We start from the raw sequence: 23,279 nt of genomic DNA on the forward strand, positions 1-23,279 counted from the left end.
AACTGGTCAGGAATGAAACATGAAGACAGGCTTTTTAATCATTTTTCTCCAGAGGTTGTAACTATTATAGTAAGCACCATATTTTGTAAATACATTACATTTTAGTTTCTTGTTTTGTTTTTGAGAGAGTCTTGCAGTGGGGGCCAGGCTCTCCTCAAACTCTCAATCTCCCTGCGTCAGCCCTCCGAGTGTTGTGATTATAGGCCTGTGCCCCCAGTTGGCTTACACTTACATTTTGAATTTTGAATGAAAGACATTGTAGTTCTGTGCTTGCTCATGCTTCCCAGGACATTCCCAAATATTCCTGAGCTATAATGTCACTATATATATAATAATGATACTTAAAAGTTCATATAATAGTACACATGAAACATCCATACATATAAAATAGTAAAATAAATTAAAAAATGATTCTTGTAATGGGAAATTATCTCTCCATATTATGCCTAAATGAGTGAAAATATCTGGCTTTATGGATGTAAGTGAAACGATACACATTCTGTTCAGATTTCTAATGACAATTCTAAGACGAAACAATTTAGGCTGCACAAGCAGAAAAGCAGCTTGTATAAATTTGGTTTTTATTTTTACATGAGAAAATTTTGCTCATACATTAGAACTAAAGAATATAAAATTCTCTTGCTTAGAATGAAATGGGTAGTCAGCATGAGTTTTGTGTTTATCTCTCTGAAACACTTACCATGAGGTAGCAATAGGAAGAGGGAGCAGACTGAATTGGTATAGTAGCCTCTCGTTCAATGAAATGAGTCAGAAAGACTAGGGAGGGCCCAGGAAGGCAAGAATCCACAGGAGTGAGGTCCTCAGAGAGAGTGAGGACAACAGAGTCTGAGATGACATGGTGGCGTCGCTACTAAGACTGGACAGCAGCATGGCCACAGAAGTGTCCCAGAATGACACACAGACACAGGAAATGAGAAACAGTTTGTCCTTATGTAGTGAATGTTAACACCTACCAGGGCAAGATCACGAAATTGATTTTTGAAATGTACTTGTTAAAAGCAGGAAATTTAGTAAGATACTGTGATTTTCAAAGGCCATCTTTTTCTTCCCGGCCTTCTCCTATTACATGGTAATTCTTACCTGCCTCCTTCAAAGTGACTGATGAGATCTGACACCTTACTAGGTTTTCCTTTTGAGGCACATGAAGTAGGGGCTGGATTAGCTTCCTCCATTCTTGGTTTTGTACTCGGTAAAGCTTTATGCCTGGGGACTTGGGGTGTATGGGATGAAGGTAAATTCTGCAGGTATAATGGCTTTGGAGGCACTGTAGAAAAAGAAGAACATTCAATAGTTCACTGTTTTGCTCTGTAACAGCAAAGATTCTGGTATCCTGGGTGAGTTAAAAAATCTTCAGTATTAGTAAGCTATTGTAAAGGAGTTTGTCAAACTGGAACTGACCTAACCAAGGAGAACTTTATTTAGTTTGTGGTATTTCTCCAGATATCACTGGAATAATATAATTATATATACATACATATATATATATATGTATATATACACACACACATATATATATATATATATATACACACACACACACACACACACACACACATATATATATATATACACACACACACACACACACACACACACACACATATATATATGCTCTGGTAATGCCTGGAAATCTATATAAGACTACAGAATTCTAAACTCTGTGGAAGACTGAAGATTAGTTATTTGTCCAAACAAAGAAAAGGTGATAAATTAGAAATTAAGTGCTAGAAATACATTGTTTTAGAATTTATTGTTTAGTGCATTGTACAAATATATGCAGAATTTCTAATAACACAGTGACTGCAGTTATCCCATACACAGAGCTACAAAGTTAAATATCACAAAAGCCTATGGAACAGCAAAACAATGACAATATAACATAAGAAGAGTTTTCTGCTTTTAAACTTTTTAACTTTTATTTTCTTTCACTTATTTATTGTATTCCAACCATGTAGCATCTTATATAACAAAAGCCTTTCCTTCATTTGCTCTTAGATAAGTTTTAGAAATTAAACTCTATAGTCTGAGGCCAGTGCCATTTTTACCTCTTCCACCTATGGAAGCAGAAGGCCAGGTGATACCCAGGGTAACCTCACAGCCTATCTGACCTCACAGCTGGTGTCCATACTCTTAGCATTCTCCACAATAAACCCAGCAAACTAAGAAGTGAAACCGGGAACTCTAATGCTGCTGCTTGATGTGATATCAGATAGTTGTCTTGAACTGACATATCACCAATCACTTACTTCATTTAAATTCAGAAGTAGAAACAGGTCATTACATAAAATACTAACATTTACAGAATTCCTTAAAAAGTTATACATAAAAAGATATAATATACTAAGCTTTCATCATTTCTGTTCCAGTAATCAATTTATTACAGGGAACAAAAATGGATCACAATGAGCTCTGTAAGAACAATCAATCTGACTAATTCTCTGAACATAAAGAGATCTGAATAAAAGAAACTGGCATGCTTTCTATAAAAACAATGTTTTCAAAGATATATTCAGGGGAATGGTACAATACTCACAGGAAAGAAACAGTTTATAAAAGTGTGGTAGCTGGAGTGGAGAGATGGCTAAGTGGTTAACAGCACTGGCTGTTCTTATAGAGCAACTGAGCTTGGTTCCTGACACCCCCACTGGGAATCACAATACCCTGTAACCTCTGAGGTCACTAATCTCAGGTTTTATTCAATATTCACTTTACATAAATTGTCAATGTATGATGAACTATGTGTGAAATAATGCACTCATAGACATACAACCCAGTAGGACAGTGGTTCTCAACTGTCCTAATGCTGAGACCCTTTAATATAATTCCTCATGTTGTGGCGACCCCAACCATAAAATCATTTTGTTCCCACTTCATAACTGTAATTTTGCTACTGTTACAAGTTGTAATATAATGTAAATATCTGATATGCAGAATATCTAATACGTGACCCCTGTGAAAAGTCTCAGCCAGAGGGTTGAGATCCACAGTTTAAGACCTGCTGCACTAGGGGAAACTCCTTCATTCTAACAATACTCTCATTTATAAAATCATTTATGCCTCCAAACTATATGTCCAAGACTCCCTTTCTTGCCCACATTCACTACTCTAAGGTTCTTTATTATTTTTAATATTCATAGCTTTCATGTTTTCATTCAAAATTCTTAATGCAAAAGAAGCAATACAAACAAAAGGCTCCTAGTACATGAGTGTAGAGTGTAGCTACCAAATATTCCATAAGCAACTTTTATTATCAGTCAAATTGAGTTTTGCTAACTATAATAACTCTAATTAATTGTTACTATATTAAAAATTTGAGGAAACCCAAGAAAGTAGAATCAATTGGCAATGTCTGCCTTGGATGCAAAATGGAAAAATAGCTCTTGGTATGGTTCCAGAGTCCAGGGTATCTTTGGTTCTTCTGTTCTGCCCCTTTTAGCCATTTCTTCTAACCCATCTCCATTCCTTTACAATTCTCCACCAACCCACAGAACAGCTCTCTACTAGGGACCCGAGCTGTTACTTAGAAAAATGAAGTTTATTCACCTCCCCAGCCTCAATTCCAAACTCTCTAGAGTTACTCTGAGACCTGTTGCTGCCCAAACACCTGAGTCCCTCCTCCCAGTCTACTTTCATCCTCTTGGGATTCAGCCTCTTGGTACAGACACAGAGACAAGGGCTCCTTCAGTTCTCCCCCTTTACCCCACTTACCGTTAATTTGTGACTCTCTATCAAGGACTCCACTGCTTAACATTTGGCTAGGGCCCCAAATGTGTAGCTAGAAGGCCTCTCTGGTCCCATCAAGCCCCCACAGTCCCATAGCCCGCTTATAGAATAATCACTCAGAAGCTTACATTAATTATAACTGCTTGGGCATTAGCTCAGGCTTACTACTGACTAGCTGTTACACTTAAACTCGGCCCATTTCTGTTAATCCATATGTTGCCACGTTTTCCATGGCTTTACCTTTGTGCCATTATATACTGCTCCTTGGATGGTGGGCTGGTGTCTCAGCCTTTCTCTTCCCAGAATTCTCCTTGTCTGCTTATCTCACCTATACTTCCTAGCTACTGGCCAATCAGCATTTTGTTATATCAGTGTACAAAAGCATTATCTCACAGCACAAATGGGCAACAGTAACCAAAGAATGGAACATCCAACCAACAAAGGCAATACCAGATATCTACAGCAAGAATCACTTCAAACATCTTAACTCCAGATACATCAATCCCAGTGCAAAACCACAAAAAGAATACACTTCCTCCATAAGCCAGCAACCTAGTGCAACAGCCTTGAAAAAGCAATTTAGCAGATGCGCAAGACAAAGACTCGAAAATAGCAATAATGAATGTGTACAAAGATGAATAAATGCCTTTATGAAGATCATAAAACATAAACAGATGAATAAAATAATTAAATAATTAAGCAATCAAGACATGAAAGTAGAATTTAGAAAGAAACAAAATAACTAATGAAAAGTCAAACTGAAATAAAAGTGAAACACTAGGAAGTCAAACAGATAGCTCAGAGGTAAACCTCACCAAGAGACTAAGAGACAGGCAAGGAAGAAATTCAAGTCTTGAAGAAAAGGTAGAGAAATGGACTGCTAAGTCAAGAAAATGTAAATTTTAAAAAATCCAGGCACAAGCTGGGTGGTGGTGGCACATGCTTTTAATCCCAGCATTGGGAGGCAGAGCCAGGCGATCTCTGTGAGTTCAGGGCCAGCCTGGTCTACAGAGCAAGATCTAGGACAGGTACCAAAACTACACAGAGAAACCCTGTCTCAAAACAAACAAACAAATAAACAACAAACAAAAGCCAGGCACAAAACACCCATGAAATCTAGGATACTATAAAAAGAACAAACATGAATAATTGGAATAGAAGAAAGAAGAAACCCAGGTCAAAGGCACAGAAAATACTTTTTTTTTTTTGAGTTGAGGATCGAACCCAGGGCCTTGCACTTGCTAGGCAAGCACTCTACCACTGAGCTAAATCCCCAACCCCCAGAAAATACTTTTAACAAAATCATTGAAGAAAATTTCCCCAATCTAGAGAAAAAGCAAATAAACAGACTAAAAGATGAAAACCAAACTATCATCTCATTAGATGCAGAAAAGACCTTTGACAAAATCTAACATCCCTTAAAAAAGTCATGGAATGACTAAAGATACAAGGGACGTATTTAAAAATAATACAGGCAATTTAGAAAGAGACCACAGTTAACATTATCCAAAATGCAAAGTGAAAACAATTCAACTACAATCAGGAAAAAAGACAGTGTAAGTGATGTTTACTTTCTATATACCTATTAAATATTGTCTTAGCTAGAGTGGTAAGACAACTGAAGGGGATCAAGGGGACCTAAATATTGCCAGAGACATCACTTACTTATGTCATTGAACATGGAGATTTGAGGTGGTGCTCAACTAGATGCTTTGCTTCTGCTGACTATGGTACTCAAAGGTACTTCACATGCTACTGGAGAAGATAGTAATCACCAGTTGCATGTAGTTACAAACCTTGTGAACTACAACAGTGACCTGTCTGTATCATATGCTCAAGCAATAGTAGAACAATGTTATGGGAATAACAAGCCACTTTTTTTTCAAAATGAATTTTTTCCATACAATAGATTCTGATCATGCCTTTCCCCTTCCCCAACTTTTTTTTTTTTTTGGATTGGATTTAAGGCCTATTTCACTAGATGGAACCCATAGCTGAAACTGCTAAAGTGTCCAAGAACCCAAGATTAGATAGTTCATGAGCCTAGAGGAAAACCAAATACTACTGATCTTCTAAAGGAAAATAGCAATAAAATGATTCCTAATGACACTGCTATACCCATAGATCAGTGCCCCTCTCAGCCATCATTAAAGAAGTTTCTTCTAAGAGTAATAACACAGAGATCCACAAGCAGACACTACAATGTAGATTGAGAGCCTTTGGAACACTCAGCCTTAAATGGGACATCATTATCAAACACACTCCTTCAGTGCTAGGGAATCTATGTAGAAGAAGGGGTACAAAGTTCATGAGACAGAGACAGTAGATGGCTCCAAGGAAACAGCATCTTCCAAACACAACAGAACTGCAGACAGAGACTGTGGTGACAGCATGCAAGGATCTGAATACCTTCAAATCAGATAAAATTCCAGTACAGAGAAGAAGAAGTGGACACAAAGTCCCCCTCTTAATCAAGAAGGTATCTGCAATTGATACCTGATGGGAAAGGGAAATCCGTTTTCTCCAGTGGAGTGACACTGGGTATATCAACCACACTTGCAACAGGCCCCATATCCAGGAACAGCTATCCAGTACAAAAGGGATTTCATGTTTTTGTGTATGTGTGTGCTTGTTTTGTTTCAGTATTTCTTTGTCTTAGTGGATTTGTTTGTTGTTTTGGCTTTTTTGTTTGGATGATTTTGTTTGCTTTGGTTTTTCAAGACAGGGTTTTCTGTGTTTCCCTGGCTGTCCTGGAACTCCCTCTGTAGACCAGGCTGGCCTCACACTCAGACATCCCAGTGCTGGGATTAAAGGAGTGTACTACCATGCTTTCTTTTGTTTTGTTTATGAGAAAGAACAGGAAGCCGAATGGGCAGGAAAACAGCAAAGACACAGGAGCAGTTTGGGGAGGGAAAATACCATAAAACATATTGTACAAAACAAAAGTTTTTAATAAAAATAGGGAAATATTTACTATTATTATTTCAAAATTATTGTAATAGCAGTTTCATATGACATGCCCTGGGTATACAAAGTAGAATATTCTTGCCAAATAATGTCCACTTTGTCTTAAGGATTATTTTGAGCAAAGGCATTAGAGAAATATCTTGACCTGTCCTTTTCCCCTGTGGGGGTTGTCCTTCTTACATGAGAAGAAAAGTAACATTCTTATCATCATTAATGGTAGGCTAAAGGCTAAGAAAGTCCATGTTAACAAATTTTGTTAGACTAATCATCTTCCTAGTTTCCTCCAATATCCTGTGGAAAAGTCCTTTGGTGTTCTTATGTTTACATAATTTATTTCTCTTTATCTAATTTAGTATATAAAAATTCAGATCAAACAGCTTTTTGAGGCCTTTTTTTCTTGTGGTGATTCTAATACATACATTGTTGGAAGACAGACCAATCCAGGCTGTCTCAGGGCCCTGATGAAAGGACAAAGGGAATACTAGTTGTGTCCTTTCTCAGGGACAGACTTGGCAAGGTCTAGGCTGGGGCTGAGGCCAGGGCCTCAAAGGAGTTAAGGTTTTGGTTCCTGGCAAAACAGCTTTCCCTTCCAAGGGCAGCAGTCATTAGTCTCAAGGCAGCTGTGTCTGGGGTATCTGTATTCTCTTGCCAACATTGTCTGACTCAGCTTTCTGCTGACCATGGACTTTTCCCCTTGCAAATAGTATAGAAGATGCTGTACTTCTTAACGAACTGTCTTGATCATCAGTTAGTGCAAGACCTTCTGATCCCAGCTACCAGTCTTCTGTATTTAATGATTCCAGGTCCTCCCCCTCAGCATCTTGACATTCAGGACCCTTATTCCTGTGAGTCTGGGTCACATATAAAAATGAAATGAAAATGGATCTATTTGCAGCCTTCTACACATTGACATCCAGTTATGCCAGCACCATTTGTTGAAGATGCTTTCTTTTTTCCATTGTACATTTTTGGCTTCTTTGTCAAAAATTATATGTTCATAGGTGTGCGGGTTAATGTCAGGGTCTTCAATTCAATTCCATTGGTCCACATGTCGGTTTTTATGCCACTACCAAGCTGTTTTTATTACTGTAGCTCTATAGTAGAGCTTGAGGTCGGGGATTGTGATGCCTCCAGAAGTTGTTTTATTGTACAGGATTCTTTTGGCTATCCTGGGTTTTTTGTTTTTCCATATGAAGTTGAGTATTATTCTTTCCAGGTCTGTGAAGAATTGTGTTGGTAATTTGATGGGGATTGCATTGAATCTGTAGATTGCTTTTTGGTAAGATCGCCATTTTTACTATGTTCATCCTGCCTATCCATGAGCATGGGAGATCTTTCCATTTTCTGACATCTTCAATTTCTTTTTTCAGGGACTTAAAGTTCTTGTCATATAGGTCCTTCACATGCTTAGTTAGAGTAACCCAAAGGTATCTTACATCATTTGTGACTATTGTACAGGGTGATGTATCTCTGATTTCCTTCTCAGCCTGTTTGTCTATTGTATATAGGAGGGCTACTGATTTTTTTGAGTTGATCTTGTATCCTGCTATGTTGCTGAAGGTGTTTATAAGCTGTATCAGTTCCTTGGTTGAATTTTTGGGGTCACTCATGTATACTATCATGTCATCTGCAAATAGGGAAAGCTTCACTTCTTCCTTTCCAATTTGTATCCATTTAATCTCCTTATGTTGTCTTATAGCTCTGGCTACAACTTCAAGTACTATATTGAATAAGTATGGGGAGAGGGGACAGCCTTGCATTGTTCCTGCTTTTAGTGCTATTGCTTTGAGTTTCTCTCCATTTAATTTGATGTTGGATGTTGGCTTGCTGTAAATTGCCTTTATTATGTTTAGGTATGTTCCTGTATTCCTGATAGCTCCAAGACCTTTATCATGAAGGGGTGTTGGATTTTGTCAAATGCCTTTTCTGCATCTAGTAAGATGATCATGTAGTTTTTTCCTTTGAGTTGTTTGTTTATATGGTGTATTACATTGACGGACTTTCGTATGTTGAACCACCCTTGCATCCCTGGGATGAAGCCTATTTGATCATGGTGGATAATTGTTTTGATGTGTTCTTGGAGTCTGTTTGCCAGTATTTTATTGAGTATTTTTGCATCAATGTTCATGAGGGAGACTGGTGTGTAGTTGTCTTTCTTTGTTGCATCTTGGTTTAGGAATCAGGGTAATTGTAGCCTCATAGAAGGAGTTTGGTAATATTCCTTCTGCTTCTATTGTGTGGAACAATTTAAAGAGTATTGCTATTAAGTCTTCTTTGAAGGTCTGGTAGAATTCTGCACTGAAACCATCTGTTCCTGGGCTTTTTTTGGTTGGGAGACTTTTAATGACTGATTCTATTTCCTTAGGGGTTATTGGACTATTTAAATGGTTTATCTGGTCTTGATTTAACTTAGGTATGTGGTACCTATCCAGAAAATTATCCATTTCTTTTAGATTTTCTAGTTTTGTGGAGTAGAGGTTTTTGAAATATGACCTGATGATTCTCTGGATTTCCTCATTGTCTGTTGTTATGTCCCCCTTTTCATTTCTATTTTGTTAATTTGGATGCTTCTTCTCTCTGTCTTTTGGTTAGTTTAGATAAGGGCTTGTCTATCTTGTTGATCTTCTCAAAGAACCAACTCTTTGTTTCATTAATCCTTTATATTGTTTTCTTTATTTCTATTTTATTGATTTCAGTTCTCAATTTGATAATTTTCTGGTGTCTGTTCCTCTTGGGAGACTTTGAAAATGTGTGTGATTTTCTCCTGTCAATCTATACTATGTCAGTTTAAGTCTTAGGCTCAATACAGACTTTGAAGGGGCAGAGAAGAGGCATTCACTCCCCTAGATGTGTAGGATGAGTTAGAAACTAGCACTAAGTAATCATCCTTTCTTACATACAAACATTCTAAAGATTAAGAATGAATAATATGCTGGTTGTGGTGGCACACACCTATAGTCCCAAAATGAGAGGAAGAGGCAGTTTGAGTACAAATCTATAATACAATGAAAAAGAATCTTAGAATCTAGATAAGAAACCATAATTTTATAAAACCAGATGAAGTCTGTCAAAAATTGAAGGCAAGAGGCTTTGGCCACAGTTTTTGACATACACTCTTTATTGGTGTCTTAGGGTTCCTATTACTGTGATAAAACACTGACAAAAAAACAACCTGTGGAAGAGTGTGATAGTATTGTGTTCCCCAAGATATTGTGCACCCTAATAAACTTACCTGGGGTCAGAGACAGAACAGCTACAATATTAAACATAGAGGTTAGGCAGTGTAGCACACGCCTTTAATCCTAGCATTCCAGAGGCAGAGATCTGTCTGGATCTCTGTGAGTTCAAGGCCACATTGGAAACAGCCAGGCATGGTGACACAGGCCTTTAATCCTAAGAAGTGAGCCTTTAGTCCCAGGGAGTGATGGCAAAAACAGAAAGATATATAAGGCATGAAGACCAGAAACCAGAAGCATTTGGCTGGTTAAGCTTTTAGGCTTTTGAGCAGCACGGTTCAGCTGAGAGGCATCCAGTCTGAGGAAATAGGATCAGCTGAGGAATTGGCAAGGTGAGGAAGCCGTGGCTTGTTCTGCTTCTCTGATTTTCCAGCATTCATCTCAATACCTGGCCCAGGTTTGATTTTATTAATAAGAACTTTTTAAGATTCCTGCTACAGACGAGAGGGTTATTTCACCTTACAGGTTTTGCGTCTGTCACTGAGGGAGGCCACTGTGGGAGTCCACAAAGATTCCAACTTGTGGTTTGACTCAAGGTCTGAGAGTCAGAGATTATGCGGCTCTCCATGGCTGCATAATAGGATACAAAGGTATGGTTACCAGGTGTCTTATACTTCAAGGCCTAATTACAAGATGCTTTGCCATGGGGCTTGGTTATCAAGTATTTTGAAGGTTCTACACTTGGTTGTATATTGTGCTTTGATCTTAAAAGGGGGAGGTCTTTTGCCTCTCCCCTTGATAGTGTATAAAAATCCCATTAGAAATTAACTCGAGGCTGCTGGGTATTGACCCAGGGCCCTCCTGAAGCTATCCTGTGTCTTTATCTTTTTCTTCATCTATATTTCTATCTGTCATTTCTCAATTCCTCTACTCCACCAGGCAAGGAAATGGGCTGGGCCCTCCCTGTCATTGCCAATGAAGAAAATGTCCTGCAGACTTGTACTTGACTACAGGCTTGTACCGTGTGGGCAGTTTCTCACTTAAGATTTAAGATTCTCACTTTTTTCCCCAGATGACCCCACCTTGTATTAAGTTGATACAAAAACTTGCAAGCATGATTGGTACTAGAGACCATGAACACGAAGAATAACACTACAATTTCTTCTTTTATTATTTTATTTGTGTCTGTGGACTTTGGATGAGGTATTAGTTCTAGAAATAAAGACATAAATTCATTTCTAGATTTGGTTTTGCACTGACTGAGTTTAGAATGTAACTGCAGTCCTTCCCTACTTCACTGTTAAACTTTGGACAGCAACAAGATGCTCAGGTAAAAGCCATTCTAAATCCAAACTATCTACAACAGTTTTTCAAATGAAGAATACTTAAGTAGTCAAGCCAGACAATGCAAACATCCTAAGACTTGGGAGGCAGAGATAGGAAGATGGTGAATTTTGGAATGGCTTGGGCCACACAGTAAGATCCATCAACAAAATAAAACAAACAAAACTGCAAAAGAATATCTAAGCATGTCCTGATAGGGCATAAACAATTTCAGAATTGTGTTAGCAAGAATCTTGTGATGTCTAAATTAAAATAAAAACATATTAGAGCTCGGTGGTGGTGACACATGCCTTTAATCCCAGCACTAAGGAGGCAGAGGCGGGCAGATCTCTGTGTGTTCGAGGCCAGACTGGTCTACAAAGCAAGTTCCAGGAAAGGCGCAAAGCTACACAGAGAAACCCTGTTTGGGGCGGGGGAGGGGGAACCCACCATATTAGAAAGACAAATATAGGTTGTTCATTTTCTTTTGAACAAGACATCATAGGAATCTTTTTATATCTGTTGCAGTTCTACAACCTTATCTGTGCAGCCTACATTGTCTTTTACTCTATGTTAACAGGGTTATTATCTTGGCCTTCAGGCTTTTGTAACAGCCAGAGTGTCCTTCAAAATCTTGTAGTCTACTTGACAAAGTCCTGTACTTTCTCCATTGTATATCTCAGTCATCACTCTAAGAGCATTCTGCTCTGACTCTTCCACCACTGACAGACCCTTGGCATCCTCATGTCCCACCTTAAAACATCTAGCACAGGACTGAAGAGATGGTTCAGTGTTTAAGAGCACTGACAGCTCTTCCATTCCCAGCACCCACCTGGAGGCTCACAACTCTATTTAACTTCAGTCCCAGGGGTTCAATGCCATCTTTTGGCCTCCATGGGCCCTGCACAGATAAACACATTCAGGCAAATACTCATACACATAAACTAAAAAAATAATTAAAATTAAAAAAAAAAGGTTTTAAAATGTTTCTATAAAACCAGACAGGTTGACCATGGAACAGAATAAAGAACCTGGAAATAAACCCACACAGCTATGGATGCCTAATTTTGGACAAAAGTGTAAAAAACAATGTAATGAGAAAAGGAAAGCCTATTGAACAAATAGTGCAGTAGCCTCTTGGAGAAGAATGAAATCAGATCCATATCTTTCAATTTGAACAACAAAAATCCATGAAAGTGAATCAAAGGCCTAAATTTGAAAGCTGAAATTGCTAGAGGGAAGTATAGGGAAATATTGCTGCCTGGGAGACCAGCTCCAAGGCTGCAGACAGGGCTCACAGCACAGTGAAACTTAGGACTTTTCATCTGAAGGCTTTTTAAAGAATAGAATAAACTCACACACATCCTGATAGTTTCTCTATTTTCTCATGTTGAATTCTCTTTATTCTCTCATATTGGCTCCTTCTGTATCTTTTTATTCTTACAGCTATATACACTCAACAGACTCTTTCATGTTGACTATAGGAGTTATATTTGAAGGTCACATTTCATTTCTTAAGTAAATAATAAACAGAGTCATCCCAACAACACAGATGCAACTTCCTAACTGGTGGGCTGTCACTGCAGCTACAAAGAAAGAACCAGTCATTTTATCTAACTAGAGAGATAGCCTTATAAAGGACATTAAAGGAGTTACAAGACTAAACTATTGAGGAATCTAAGAAACATAAGAAAATCATGAAGTATATCCTATATTTCTGAGTGTAGTAACATTTTCAACTAACATTTTATGATTAGTCATAAATACCAGGCTCTCTCAGACTGAGAGTGTTTACAGAGATAGCTGTGTTGTAAATGCTTTGGTTGGAACTCAGTATACCATAGTTCTCTTAATATGAGCTCATTTTTGGCACTCTCCAAGGCACAGTGACACTGAAAGGGCTATCAATCTTAAACTATGTTTTTCTGTCCTGTGGGTAACTTTAGACCATAAAAAAGGAAACTTGCAACTCTTTCTTGGGGCTATGAAGTGAGATTATTCTCTGTAGCCCTAGCCAGTTGGAAAAAACAGTTAGTTGGCTAAACTTAGTCTTCAGGTTAGATGCCCATATAATAAAACTGTGATTAAAATTTTATGCACAGTTAATTACTGCCCTATGTTATCAGCCAGACCTAGCAAGAGAAACTGGCATAGAAATTAGGTTGCTTTGCACCTTTAACCTTGGTTCAACACATCAGAAAGCTGGCTATATGTCCTTGCGAACTGGAACAGTTTATCTTAAAAAACCATTAGCAAGGCACCTGGTCTACATCAACTGTCTTGGTAGCTGGGGCAATACCACTATTTTTCCTATGTCAGTCTGAGCTGTAATCTAAAACAGTTCCTCCCTGACTTGTGCAGCATTTCTTTGTATTCGTTTTTATTTATTACAACTCTGTATACACTAAAATTGATTTCAAATGGACATCTTCACAGATAAAGATCCCAATAGATCAGGATGCAAATATGAGAAAAACACACTACCATAGAAGCAGTAAGGGATTCCCCATAGTCATTTAGAGAAAAATTACAATAGCACATGTGAAAATTACAGACAGAAGCAAATAATATTCTGGAGTCTGTAACCCCATGGACATGCCTAATGAGGTTTCCCATCAGAAAATTATTCTTCTGATGGGCTGACACTTTGAATATTAATTGCCATCTGCTATTCTATGACATGGCTCTTCTCAGGGAACACACTCACTGAGACAGGTATAGGCAAAGAACTTTTTGAAAGAATTCAATACCACAGAGAATAGCCTCAAGAACAAACAAATAGGACTAACCTGCCTATCAATAAATAAACTAATAAAATGAAGATAGTTCTCAAATAGGTGATAGAAATGACAAGTAAATATTTAAAATGTTGTTCAACACCCTTAGATATCCAGGAAATGAAAGTTTAATCTACTTTGAGATGCCATCTTATCCCAGTCAGATGGCCATCCTCCAGGAAGTAAACAAATGCTGGTGAGGAAAACTGCTGGCAGGAGTGCGAACTAGTTCAACTGCTATGGAAATCAGTATGGAGGTTTCTAAAATAATTAAAAGTAGAACTACCATATGACCCAGCTATATCATACTTGAGACTTCTCAAAACATTGATATAGAAATACTTGCACACCCATTTTTATTGCTATCCTATTCACAATTGCAAAGAAAAGGAACCAACCTAGATGTTAATCAACAGATAGATAATAGAAATGTACGAAGAGATAATGGAATTTTACCTAAGTTAAATAAAAATGAAGTTACAAAATTTGCAGGAAAATAGATGGGTCTGGAAAGTACAGTATCTTAAATAATGTTCTTAATTTATTCTTTGAAATTTTCATATAGGTAAAACAATGTATTTCAAGCATATCCACCCCCATTCTTCTCCAACTCAACTAATCACAAGACATTTTACTCCCAAATTTAACTGAATATCTGTTTTGTTTTGTTTTTTAATAACATTATATGTGCATGGGTATGGACAGAGAGCCCAATTCACCTGATACAAGGTATGGGCAATCTACTTGTGGCTACAAACCTAAAAGAAAAGTGGCTGTCCCTTCCTGAGTAGCTACCACCTACCAATACCTCCTCAGGTAAGGGTGAAGCCTCACAAGCCTCTCTCTAACTTATGCTATAATCTGACTGGCTTGACACATGCAGGAAACCACAGCTACTGTGACATCATGTACACAACAGCCATGTCATATAAGAAGACAGCATTGCACACGATGCCTCTCCATTCTTTCTCTTACATTCTTTTTGCTCTCTTTTCAAGATGTTTCATGAGCCTTAGAGGGTAGTGTGGGTCGATGTAGGGAGCAAATGAAGTCCTAAGTGAATGTGGGCTATTTACATGGCCATGGCCATATCAAGGACTCCAATGCCTCAGCTATACAGAGTGTCAAAACCTTCTCCAGGTAAGGCAGAGGGCAAAACCTTAATTGGGGCTCCAAGTATAAATGTTGACAGTGTGTGCAGAAAAATGTCCATCACAGCTTCTCCTTGGCTGTTATGACCTGAAGACTGCTCCACCTGCAGAGACTGTTGCTATGGATGGAGATTATCTAAACCTGCTTCACTGATTCATCTGTATGCAATAATCCTACATCCCTGCTCAACTGTAATAATAAACATGTTGAGCTTTGGGAAGCCTTTAGTTTCTCCATCAGAGCCCAGTCTGCCTGATCCAAGCTTTTCTATGTGTCTGTCTGTCTGTCTTTTCTTCATTCCCTTGACATCCCTGGTCAAGTCAAGTTCCTAAGGCCATGTGAGGACCCAGAATAGAGAGGTTGATACAGATGTTCTACCTGAGGCTGGGCACTCAGTCACATATTGTCAGCATTTTGGCTAGTTATGAGTCTCTGCACTAACTACTGCCCACTACAAAAAGAAGCTCTCTGACTAAGGTTAAGAAACTTTGTAACCCAAGTCTATGGGTACAAACACAAATATTTAAAAGGCAGTTTGACAACATGACTATTTAGTAAATCAATAATAGCCAAGTCCCACCATAGGGGCTATGACCTCCCTAGCTATGAGCTTTTAAATAAAAAGCACCATGCATGAATCCCCTCCTGGGGTGCAAGTCTCGAATTAAATGTGAAAACCAGTGGGCTATCTCATAATAGTCACACCACTGTTGCACATCTGGCCTGACTAGTGAGTCCATTGCAGCCTGCATGGCAACTTCTAGTAGAATGAAAGCTAGCCAGCTGGAAGGAAGATTCCTGGTCAGTTTAATCGATTTCTCTATGTCCTTCAGCCAAAGAATGTGGTGCCTTCAGCAATAGCCTTCAACAAAAGCCTGTGACTTCCACAGCCTTGAATAGGTTTACAGTACCAGGTTTAACAGGGCTCAAATTCAATAAGAAGGTAGTTACGCTGTAACAGTCATACCACTATTGTAACAATAGACACAGGTCAGTAAGCATTGTAGCATGCAGATTCCATCACTGGGTAAGACCATTGATGTCTTTCTCCCCTAGAAGCCTGCATAGCACCTTCAACACTATGGAAGTTAGCCAGCAGGAAGAGTTTCATGGTCAGTTACAACTTGTTTTCTCTATGTCCTACAGTGTGCAGTATCTCCAGCAATAGTCTTAACATCTAGTTAAGGTGGGCAACCAAGAACGGTGGCAACAGTCTATGTTGTTTTGGGAAATCTCTAGGGCCTTGTTGACCAAAAACTAATAAGGAGACATCTTGTGTCTAGGATTCAGATTTTCTTTTAAGAACCTTGGTCTTCTGTGCAGCATGGCCCATACATGTAGGGTACCTCTGTTCCTCATTATATTTTTATTAGTTTAACAAAGAATGGGTTTCCATATAGCTTCTTCATAAATCCTTAGTTTTGGTTATTCCGTACTATCATCTCCTTCCATCTTCTCTTCATTCCATTTAAATCTTTAATCTTCAACATCCTTTTTCTCTTTCATATGATGTATTCTACTATTCCTTCTAATTATATTTTTTAACAGAGTTGCAAGATTGTGTCATTCCATGTGACTTTTTAACAGCCTTCATTTTGGTTAGCCATTCTCCCACCCCCTAATTTCTTCATGCCCTTCATCTCCCTCCCTGTTTAACCCCTTCTATGTCCAGTCTTCCCCTTTCAATTTTCATTTTACCTACACTCTACTACCATTCACCAGTTGATGGACATTCTATTTCGTGGCTATTGTGAATACAGCAACAATAAGCAAGTATGTGTGCAACAGGATATAAAGTCTTTCTGGCACACTTGCAGGGGTGGTGCAGCTATAGTTCTATTTCTGGTTTTTATACAGACTGATTTCCAAAGTGGTTGTACTGGTTTACACAGTGTATGAGGGTTTGCCTTTCTTCACATCTACAGCAGATTCCTATTTGATCTATTTATGGTATTTCTTAATTCTAATGTTTCTCTATTTAGTTTTTGTCTTGATAATCTGTCTATTGAAAAAAAATGGGACTGGGGTATTGATGTCACCCATTATCACCATGTTGGGGTCAATCTGTGGCTTTTCAAATGAAAACTTTGTTTTGAGAAAATGAGTTATATATGTTTAGAATTAAAATATCTTCTTGGTGGACTATTCCCTTAACAAGTATTCTCTTCTGGCTAGTTTTTGTTTGAAGTCTATTTTCTCAGATAGTAGAATAGCTACAATTGCTTATTCTATTTGCTTGGAATATCTACTTCAATCCATTTACCCTAAGTTAGTGTCTATCACTGATGGTGAGGTGTGTTTCTCAGAGGCAGCAAAAAGATGGATCCTGTTTTCTAATATCCAAATCCTTGTCTTTTTATTGGGTTGAGACATTAGTATTGATAAGTATCATTAAAAGATTACTTCCTGTCATTTTATTCTTCTATAAGCTTCAGTACTTTTACTGGACACAATAATCTCGGCTGTAGTATTTTAGAACTAGGAAGGTATCTTTCCCGGTCCATCTGGATGTAGAGGTTTCTGTGGAATAATCAATCATTATTGATTGGCTTTCACATGGCTTTGTCTCTTGCTGTTTTCAATACATATTTTTTTTAGTCTGCATTTTTAGTGCTTTTAACTATAATATGTCAGTAAGATGTCTCTTTTCTGGTAGTGTCTGTTTTTCTGTAGGCTTCTTTCCCCCTCCCTGACCTGCCCCTTTTATTGACAATAGGTTCTTTTCTTATACACTATATCCTGATTACAGTTTCTCCCTTCTACTCCTCCCAGTTCTTCCACACATCCCCTTCCATCCAGATCCATCCTCTTTCTGTCTCTCATTAGAAAAGGCTACTAAGAGATAGCAACCAAACATGACAAATAAAGTATAAATCAAAACCATCCCACCTTAGCTGGACAAAGCAAACCATTCTGTGTTCTTCTTGTACCTGGGTGAGTATCTCCTTTTCTAGGTTTGGAAATTTTCTCTGTGATTGTTTTGAAAATATTTTCTGTATCTATTTTCCTTTTTCTATGCCAATAATTTGAAAGTTAAGACTTTTCATGTTGTTCCAAAGCTACCACATGGTCCATTCATATTTTTTTTGTCATTGATCTTTACTAAATGATACAATTCTTTAACCTTTCATCCAAGATCCAATACTGTTTTTCACATGCTATATATTCGTCTTTTCACTGAAGTTTTTATCTGCCTTATTGAGTTTTCCACTTTCAGAATCACTTTAATTTGGCTTTTCTTTAGCAATTCTATCTCATTCTTACTACAAAGTAATGGTATACATTTATAACTATTAGGGGAGGGGCACTGGGCTAGTGTTTATGAATGGGATTAAGGCACCTTAGAAGACATCACAGAGAGACAACTATCTCTGCCTACTATTTCAAAGGAATCAGAAAGCAGGCTCTCAGCACTGGGTAGTTTGATCTAGGATCTCCAGTCACCAGAACTGCAAGAACTGAACTGCTATTCAATTTTTTATGGAAGGCCAGAGAGAAAAAGGCATAGGGGAGTATAAAGAGTCACTCAGTGTAAAGGGAGGGCTTGAACTGTAGCCATGAGCATGAGGGAAGGGCTAATGAACAAGGATGAGTGCTCCACAAAAGCATCTACTTTGTGATTTGTTTAGTACCTGTAGTTACAGAAAGTTGCATATAAGTAGCCTGTATTTAAGATAGGAAGTAAGTAAGTATTAAAGTAACAATATATTGACTTAATCATTAAACTATAAAACAACAAAAATAAGGCCATTGCTACTTCACTATTTAACAGATTTGTTTTGGTGTGTAGCCACGGGATCACTGCCTCTGTTTTCTCAGGGTTCTGAGTGGAAAACATTGTAGTGAAGCAAAGCATCTTCCAAAAAACAAGCAAGCCACAAAGGCCTTTTAATATCAAACTTTTAAAATCTGCCTAATACAAAAACAAGAATTACATTAATTTCAGTTTACTCTCATTTTTTATCTTTCAACTCAGGTCCACTGAACAAAGTGTAGTCTTGTGTGTCGCACATAAAATAACATAAATCATGATTTAAAACTTTCTATGTTTATATCCACTTTATTGTTATGGAGGGTGATATGGCCAGAACTAAAGGTGATAAACTCACAACTGAGTTTGTTATGTAAGTCACCAATTATTTGACTTTGCTTGACAGCCATACTTCATACCACTACTGCTACAAGATGCAGAAATATGAAGTAAGAACTCAGCTGACTATGGCAAAGCTATTACCTGGAAGAGTCAAGGACTGTTCCAGAGGAAGCCAAGGCTCAAGGAATATTGGTGTTATTTGGCTTTTGAATATATCAGCTGTTTTTTGCTATGAGTTTCACATGTGCTATCATGGCTTCCCTAACTGATTCTTTTGTTGTTGTTGTTGTTTTTGGTTTTGGTTTTTTGAGACAGGGTTTCTCTGTGTAGCTTTGCACCTTTCCTGGAACTCACTTGGTTGCCCAGACTGTCCTTGAACTCACAGAGATCCGCCTGGCTCTGCCTCTTGAGTGCTGGGATTAAAGGCGTGCGCCACCACTGCCTGGATTGATCATTCTTTTTGTTAAAGAGTTTTTTTGTTTGTTTGTTTTTTTTAAAGATTTATTTATTTATTATGTATCAGCATGTATTCCTGCAGGCCAGAAGAGGGCACCAGATCTCATTACAGGTGGTTATGAGCCACCATATGGTTGCTGGGAATTGAACTCAGGACCTCTGGAAGAGCAGTCAGTGCTCTTAACCTCTATGCCATCTCTCTAGCCCGGATTGATCATTCTTTGGGCATAGGTTTTCCCTATACAATTAAGGTACTTGGATACCAGTTACACAGGCAAGGCTTTCTTCTTCCAGGCTTTTTGTTTCTCCTTTTTAACATTAGAATCAGATATCTACTTTAGCTAGCATCTAAGGCCAGGGCCAGCCCCAGACAAAATCATTTTATCTGGGTATCTCTCAAACATTCAAGAACAAAAGGCAGACAAAATAAGAATTCCAGACCACCTGCTGGTCTTCTGAATTAAGGTAAATATGCATACAGAGACACTGCCTAGGCCAGGCAGATGTTAGGTACACAGCTTTGTTTCTTGTGCAAATTAAGCTCAGACTGCCCTTTCTTTTTTTCTTTTTATTAAAGATTTTTTTTAAAATTCATTTTAGATACCAACCACAGATCCCCCTCTCTTTCCTCCTCCTGCCCCCCAAGTCTTCCCCTCAACCCACCCACCATTCTCTCCTTCCAACAAGGTAAGGCCTCCAAGGGGGAGTCAGCAGAGCTTGGTCCATTCAGTAGAGGCAGGTCCAAACCCCTCCTTGTGGCATCAAGGCTGTAAAGGTGTTTGACCATAGGTAGTGAGATCCAAAAAGCCAGCTCATGCACCAGGAATGCATCGCCATCTCTTTACCAGGGGGCTCCTCAAGCAGATCAAGCTACACAACTGTTTTGCTTATGCAGAGGGCCTAGCCCAATCCCATGGAGGATCCACAGCTGTGGAGCCAAAATTCATGAGTTCTCACTAGTTTGGTTTGGTTGTCTCTGTAGGTTCCCCATCATGACCATTGTAAGTAAGATTGTTGCAACTCTGTGTATTTGGTCCCAGATTTTGGCACCAAAATGTGAGTTTTGCAACTCTGGGGGAAGAGGTATCCTGACCACTTGGGGAGTCAGGTGATGGCTAGAACTGTGATGAGACAGCAGCCCTGGAGAGTGAGGTATCCCGGATACCTCAGCTGCTTAGGACAGCTCTGTCCTGGAGGGGAAGTTATTCTGACTGCTTAGGAGAGCCAGGCCTGGAACTACTAGGACAGTAAAGCAGGGAAGGGTATCTTGACAGTTCAGGAGAGTCAGGCCTGGAGCTGCTGGACAGCTAAGCAAGGAAGAGTATCCCAACTGGTCAGGAATCAGGCTATACCTGGTGTGGTGGGCGATGGTCTCCCTGCAGGATATAGCAATCCTGCTCCTCTCCTGGAGAGCTGTTATAGCTGAGCTTTGCTCAGCCTCCACTAGGGGACTTCCTAGCAAAACTCTACTTCTCCGGCCTAAGATGTTTCTTCTTTTGCTTCACTCTGCAAAAGGGGAAACCCCTGCAGAAATGTAGCAATCTCCTACAGCCCTGGGGAAAAGTGTTACTTTTTCAGCTCTCTCTTGCTCTGTCCACTGAGGGACATCTCAATAAAGTTTTGGTTTTTTTTGTTTTTTGTTTTTTTTTGTTGAGCTCCTCCTTGATCTGTCAACTATGGGATGGCTTAGCAAGGATCTTCTGTTCAGCTCCTCCTTGCTCTGTTCACTTTGGGATGGCTCAGCAAGGTTCTTCTCTGTGCCACTGAATGAAGATTTTTTTATGCCCAAGAGATCTATATACTCTTTTGAGAAAGAGATTTATTTGGGAAGGAGGAATCCAGGAGAGTAGCTGCCTTTACCAGGGTAGAGAGAACAGCCCACAACTGAACAGGCAGGGTGGTTTATATAGGATCTCTTGGGGGTGGAGTCAACCAAGGATTGGTTAGTTTTCTCCTGCCCAGGGATTGGTCAATTTTGTTGTCTAGGAGTAGAGATGGCCCTGATTCAAAAGCAAAACTGTGTTTCTTTCACTGGTCTTTCTTGGCTTTTTGACACTAATTCTAAGGCCAGGGCACATTTCTTTCACTGACCCTGATTCTAGGGACCAAGAGTGTTTCTTTGGTACTAGTTTCAAAATCAGGGCATGTTTTCTTGGTTCTGAATTTGGGGATAAAGTGTTCATTTCTCTGGCTCAGGTCCCAGACCCAGACTTTATTTCTTTCCCTGGTTCTGGGCTCCAGGGCCAGGGTTCTATTTTCCTGCTCTTTTTTTTTTTTTTTTTTTTGAGCTGAGGATCGAACCCAGGGCCTTGTGCTTGCTAGGCAAGTGCTCTACCACTGAGCTAAATCCCCAACCCCTTTTCCTGCTCTTTGATTGGTTGATTTCACAGGTCAGATGGCCAGGGGCAGAGATGGCTCTGATCTGAGCCAAACTGTGTTTCTTTCTGGCCTGATCTGAACCATGTTTCCCTAGTTCTGGGCTCCAGGGTCAGGGTGGGTTTTTTTAGCCAGCCCTTTCCCCCTACAATCTCGATGCCCCTTGCACACAGAATCCCTCTTCCCTCTCTTCAACTGCACTCCTGGAGCTCGGTCTAATGCCTGGCTATGGATCTCTGCATCTGCTTCCATCAGTTACTGGAAGAAGGCTCAATGATTACAGTTAGGGTATTCACCAATCTGATTACTAGGGCAGGCAAGTTCAGGTACCCTCTCCACTATTGTTATTAGTTTAAGGTATAGTCATCCTTGTGGATTCCTGGGAGCTTCTCTAGCACCAGGTTTTTAGCCATACCTATGATGTCTCCCCCTATCATGGTATCACTTTCATTGTTCTCCCACTCTGTCCCTGTTCAGCTCAACTGTCCCATTCCCTTATATTTTCATCCCCCATCCCCTACCTTCCATGCTTCCCTCCCCCACATACTGAGTTTACTCATGGAGATCTAATTTATTTCGCCTTCCCAGGGTGATCCATGAATCCTTCTTTGGGTCCTCCTTGTCAGCTAGCTTCTCTGGAGCTGTGGGTTGTAGTCTGGTTATCCTTTGCTTTATATCTAGTCTCCACTTAAGAGTTAGTACATACTATGTTTGTCTTTCTGAGTCTGGGTTACCTCACTCAGGATAATATTTTCTAGTTTCATCCATTTGCTTGCAAACCTCATGATGTCCTTGCTTTTTACTGCTGAGTAGTACTCCACTGTACATATGTATCACATTTTCTTTATCCATTCGTCAGTTGAGGGACATCTACATTGTTTCCAGGTTCTGGCTATTATGAATAATGCTGCGATGAACATAGTTGAGCAAGTGCCCTTGTGGTAAGATTGAGCATTCCTTGGGTATATGCCCAAGAGTGGTATAGCTAGGTCTTGAAGTAGACTGATTTGCAATTTTCTGAGAAACCACCATACCGATTTCCAAAGTGGTTATAAAAGTTTGCATTTCCATCAACAGTGGAGGAGTGTTCCCCTTGTTCCACATCCTCTCCAACATAAGCTGTCATCAGTGTTTTTGATCCTAGCCATTTTGACAGGTGTAAGATGGTGTCACAGAGTTGTTTTGACTTGCATTTCCCTGTTGGGTAAGGATGCT

At 39.1% G+C, this 23,279-nt stretch overlaps 1 protein-coding gene across 5 annotated transcripts in view; it reads right to left on the minus strand.

Annotated features, from left to right (window-relative positions):
• Positions 1 to 23,279, minus strand: part of Fgd4 (FYVE, RhoGEF and PH domain containing 4) — a 213,395-nt gene that overhangs the window by 76,212 nt on the left and 113,904 nt on the right. For 4 of the 5 annotated variants that reach the window (XM_036195886.1, XM_036195882.1, XM_036195884.1 and 1 more), the window contains exon 3: positions 1,102 to 1,285. The exons of the other annotated variant lie outside the window; for it this stretch is intronic. In XM_036195886.1, coding sequence (XP_036051779.1) covers positions 1,102 to 1,193 — 92 coding nt within the window. In that variant the 5' untranslated portion in view covers positions 1,194 to 1,285. The remainder of the gene's footprint in view (positions 1 to 1,101; positions 1,286 to 23,279) is intronic. 5 annotated transcript variants of the gene reach the window in all.

The sequence above is a fragment of the Onychomys torridus genome, chromosome 8 (assembly GCF_903995425.1).
Source record: "Onychomys torridus chromosome 8, mOncTor1.1, whole genome shotgun sequence".
Taxonomy (NCBI): Eukaryota; Metazoa; Chordata; class Mammalia; order Rodentia; family Cricetidae; genus Onychomys; species Onychomys torridus.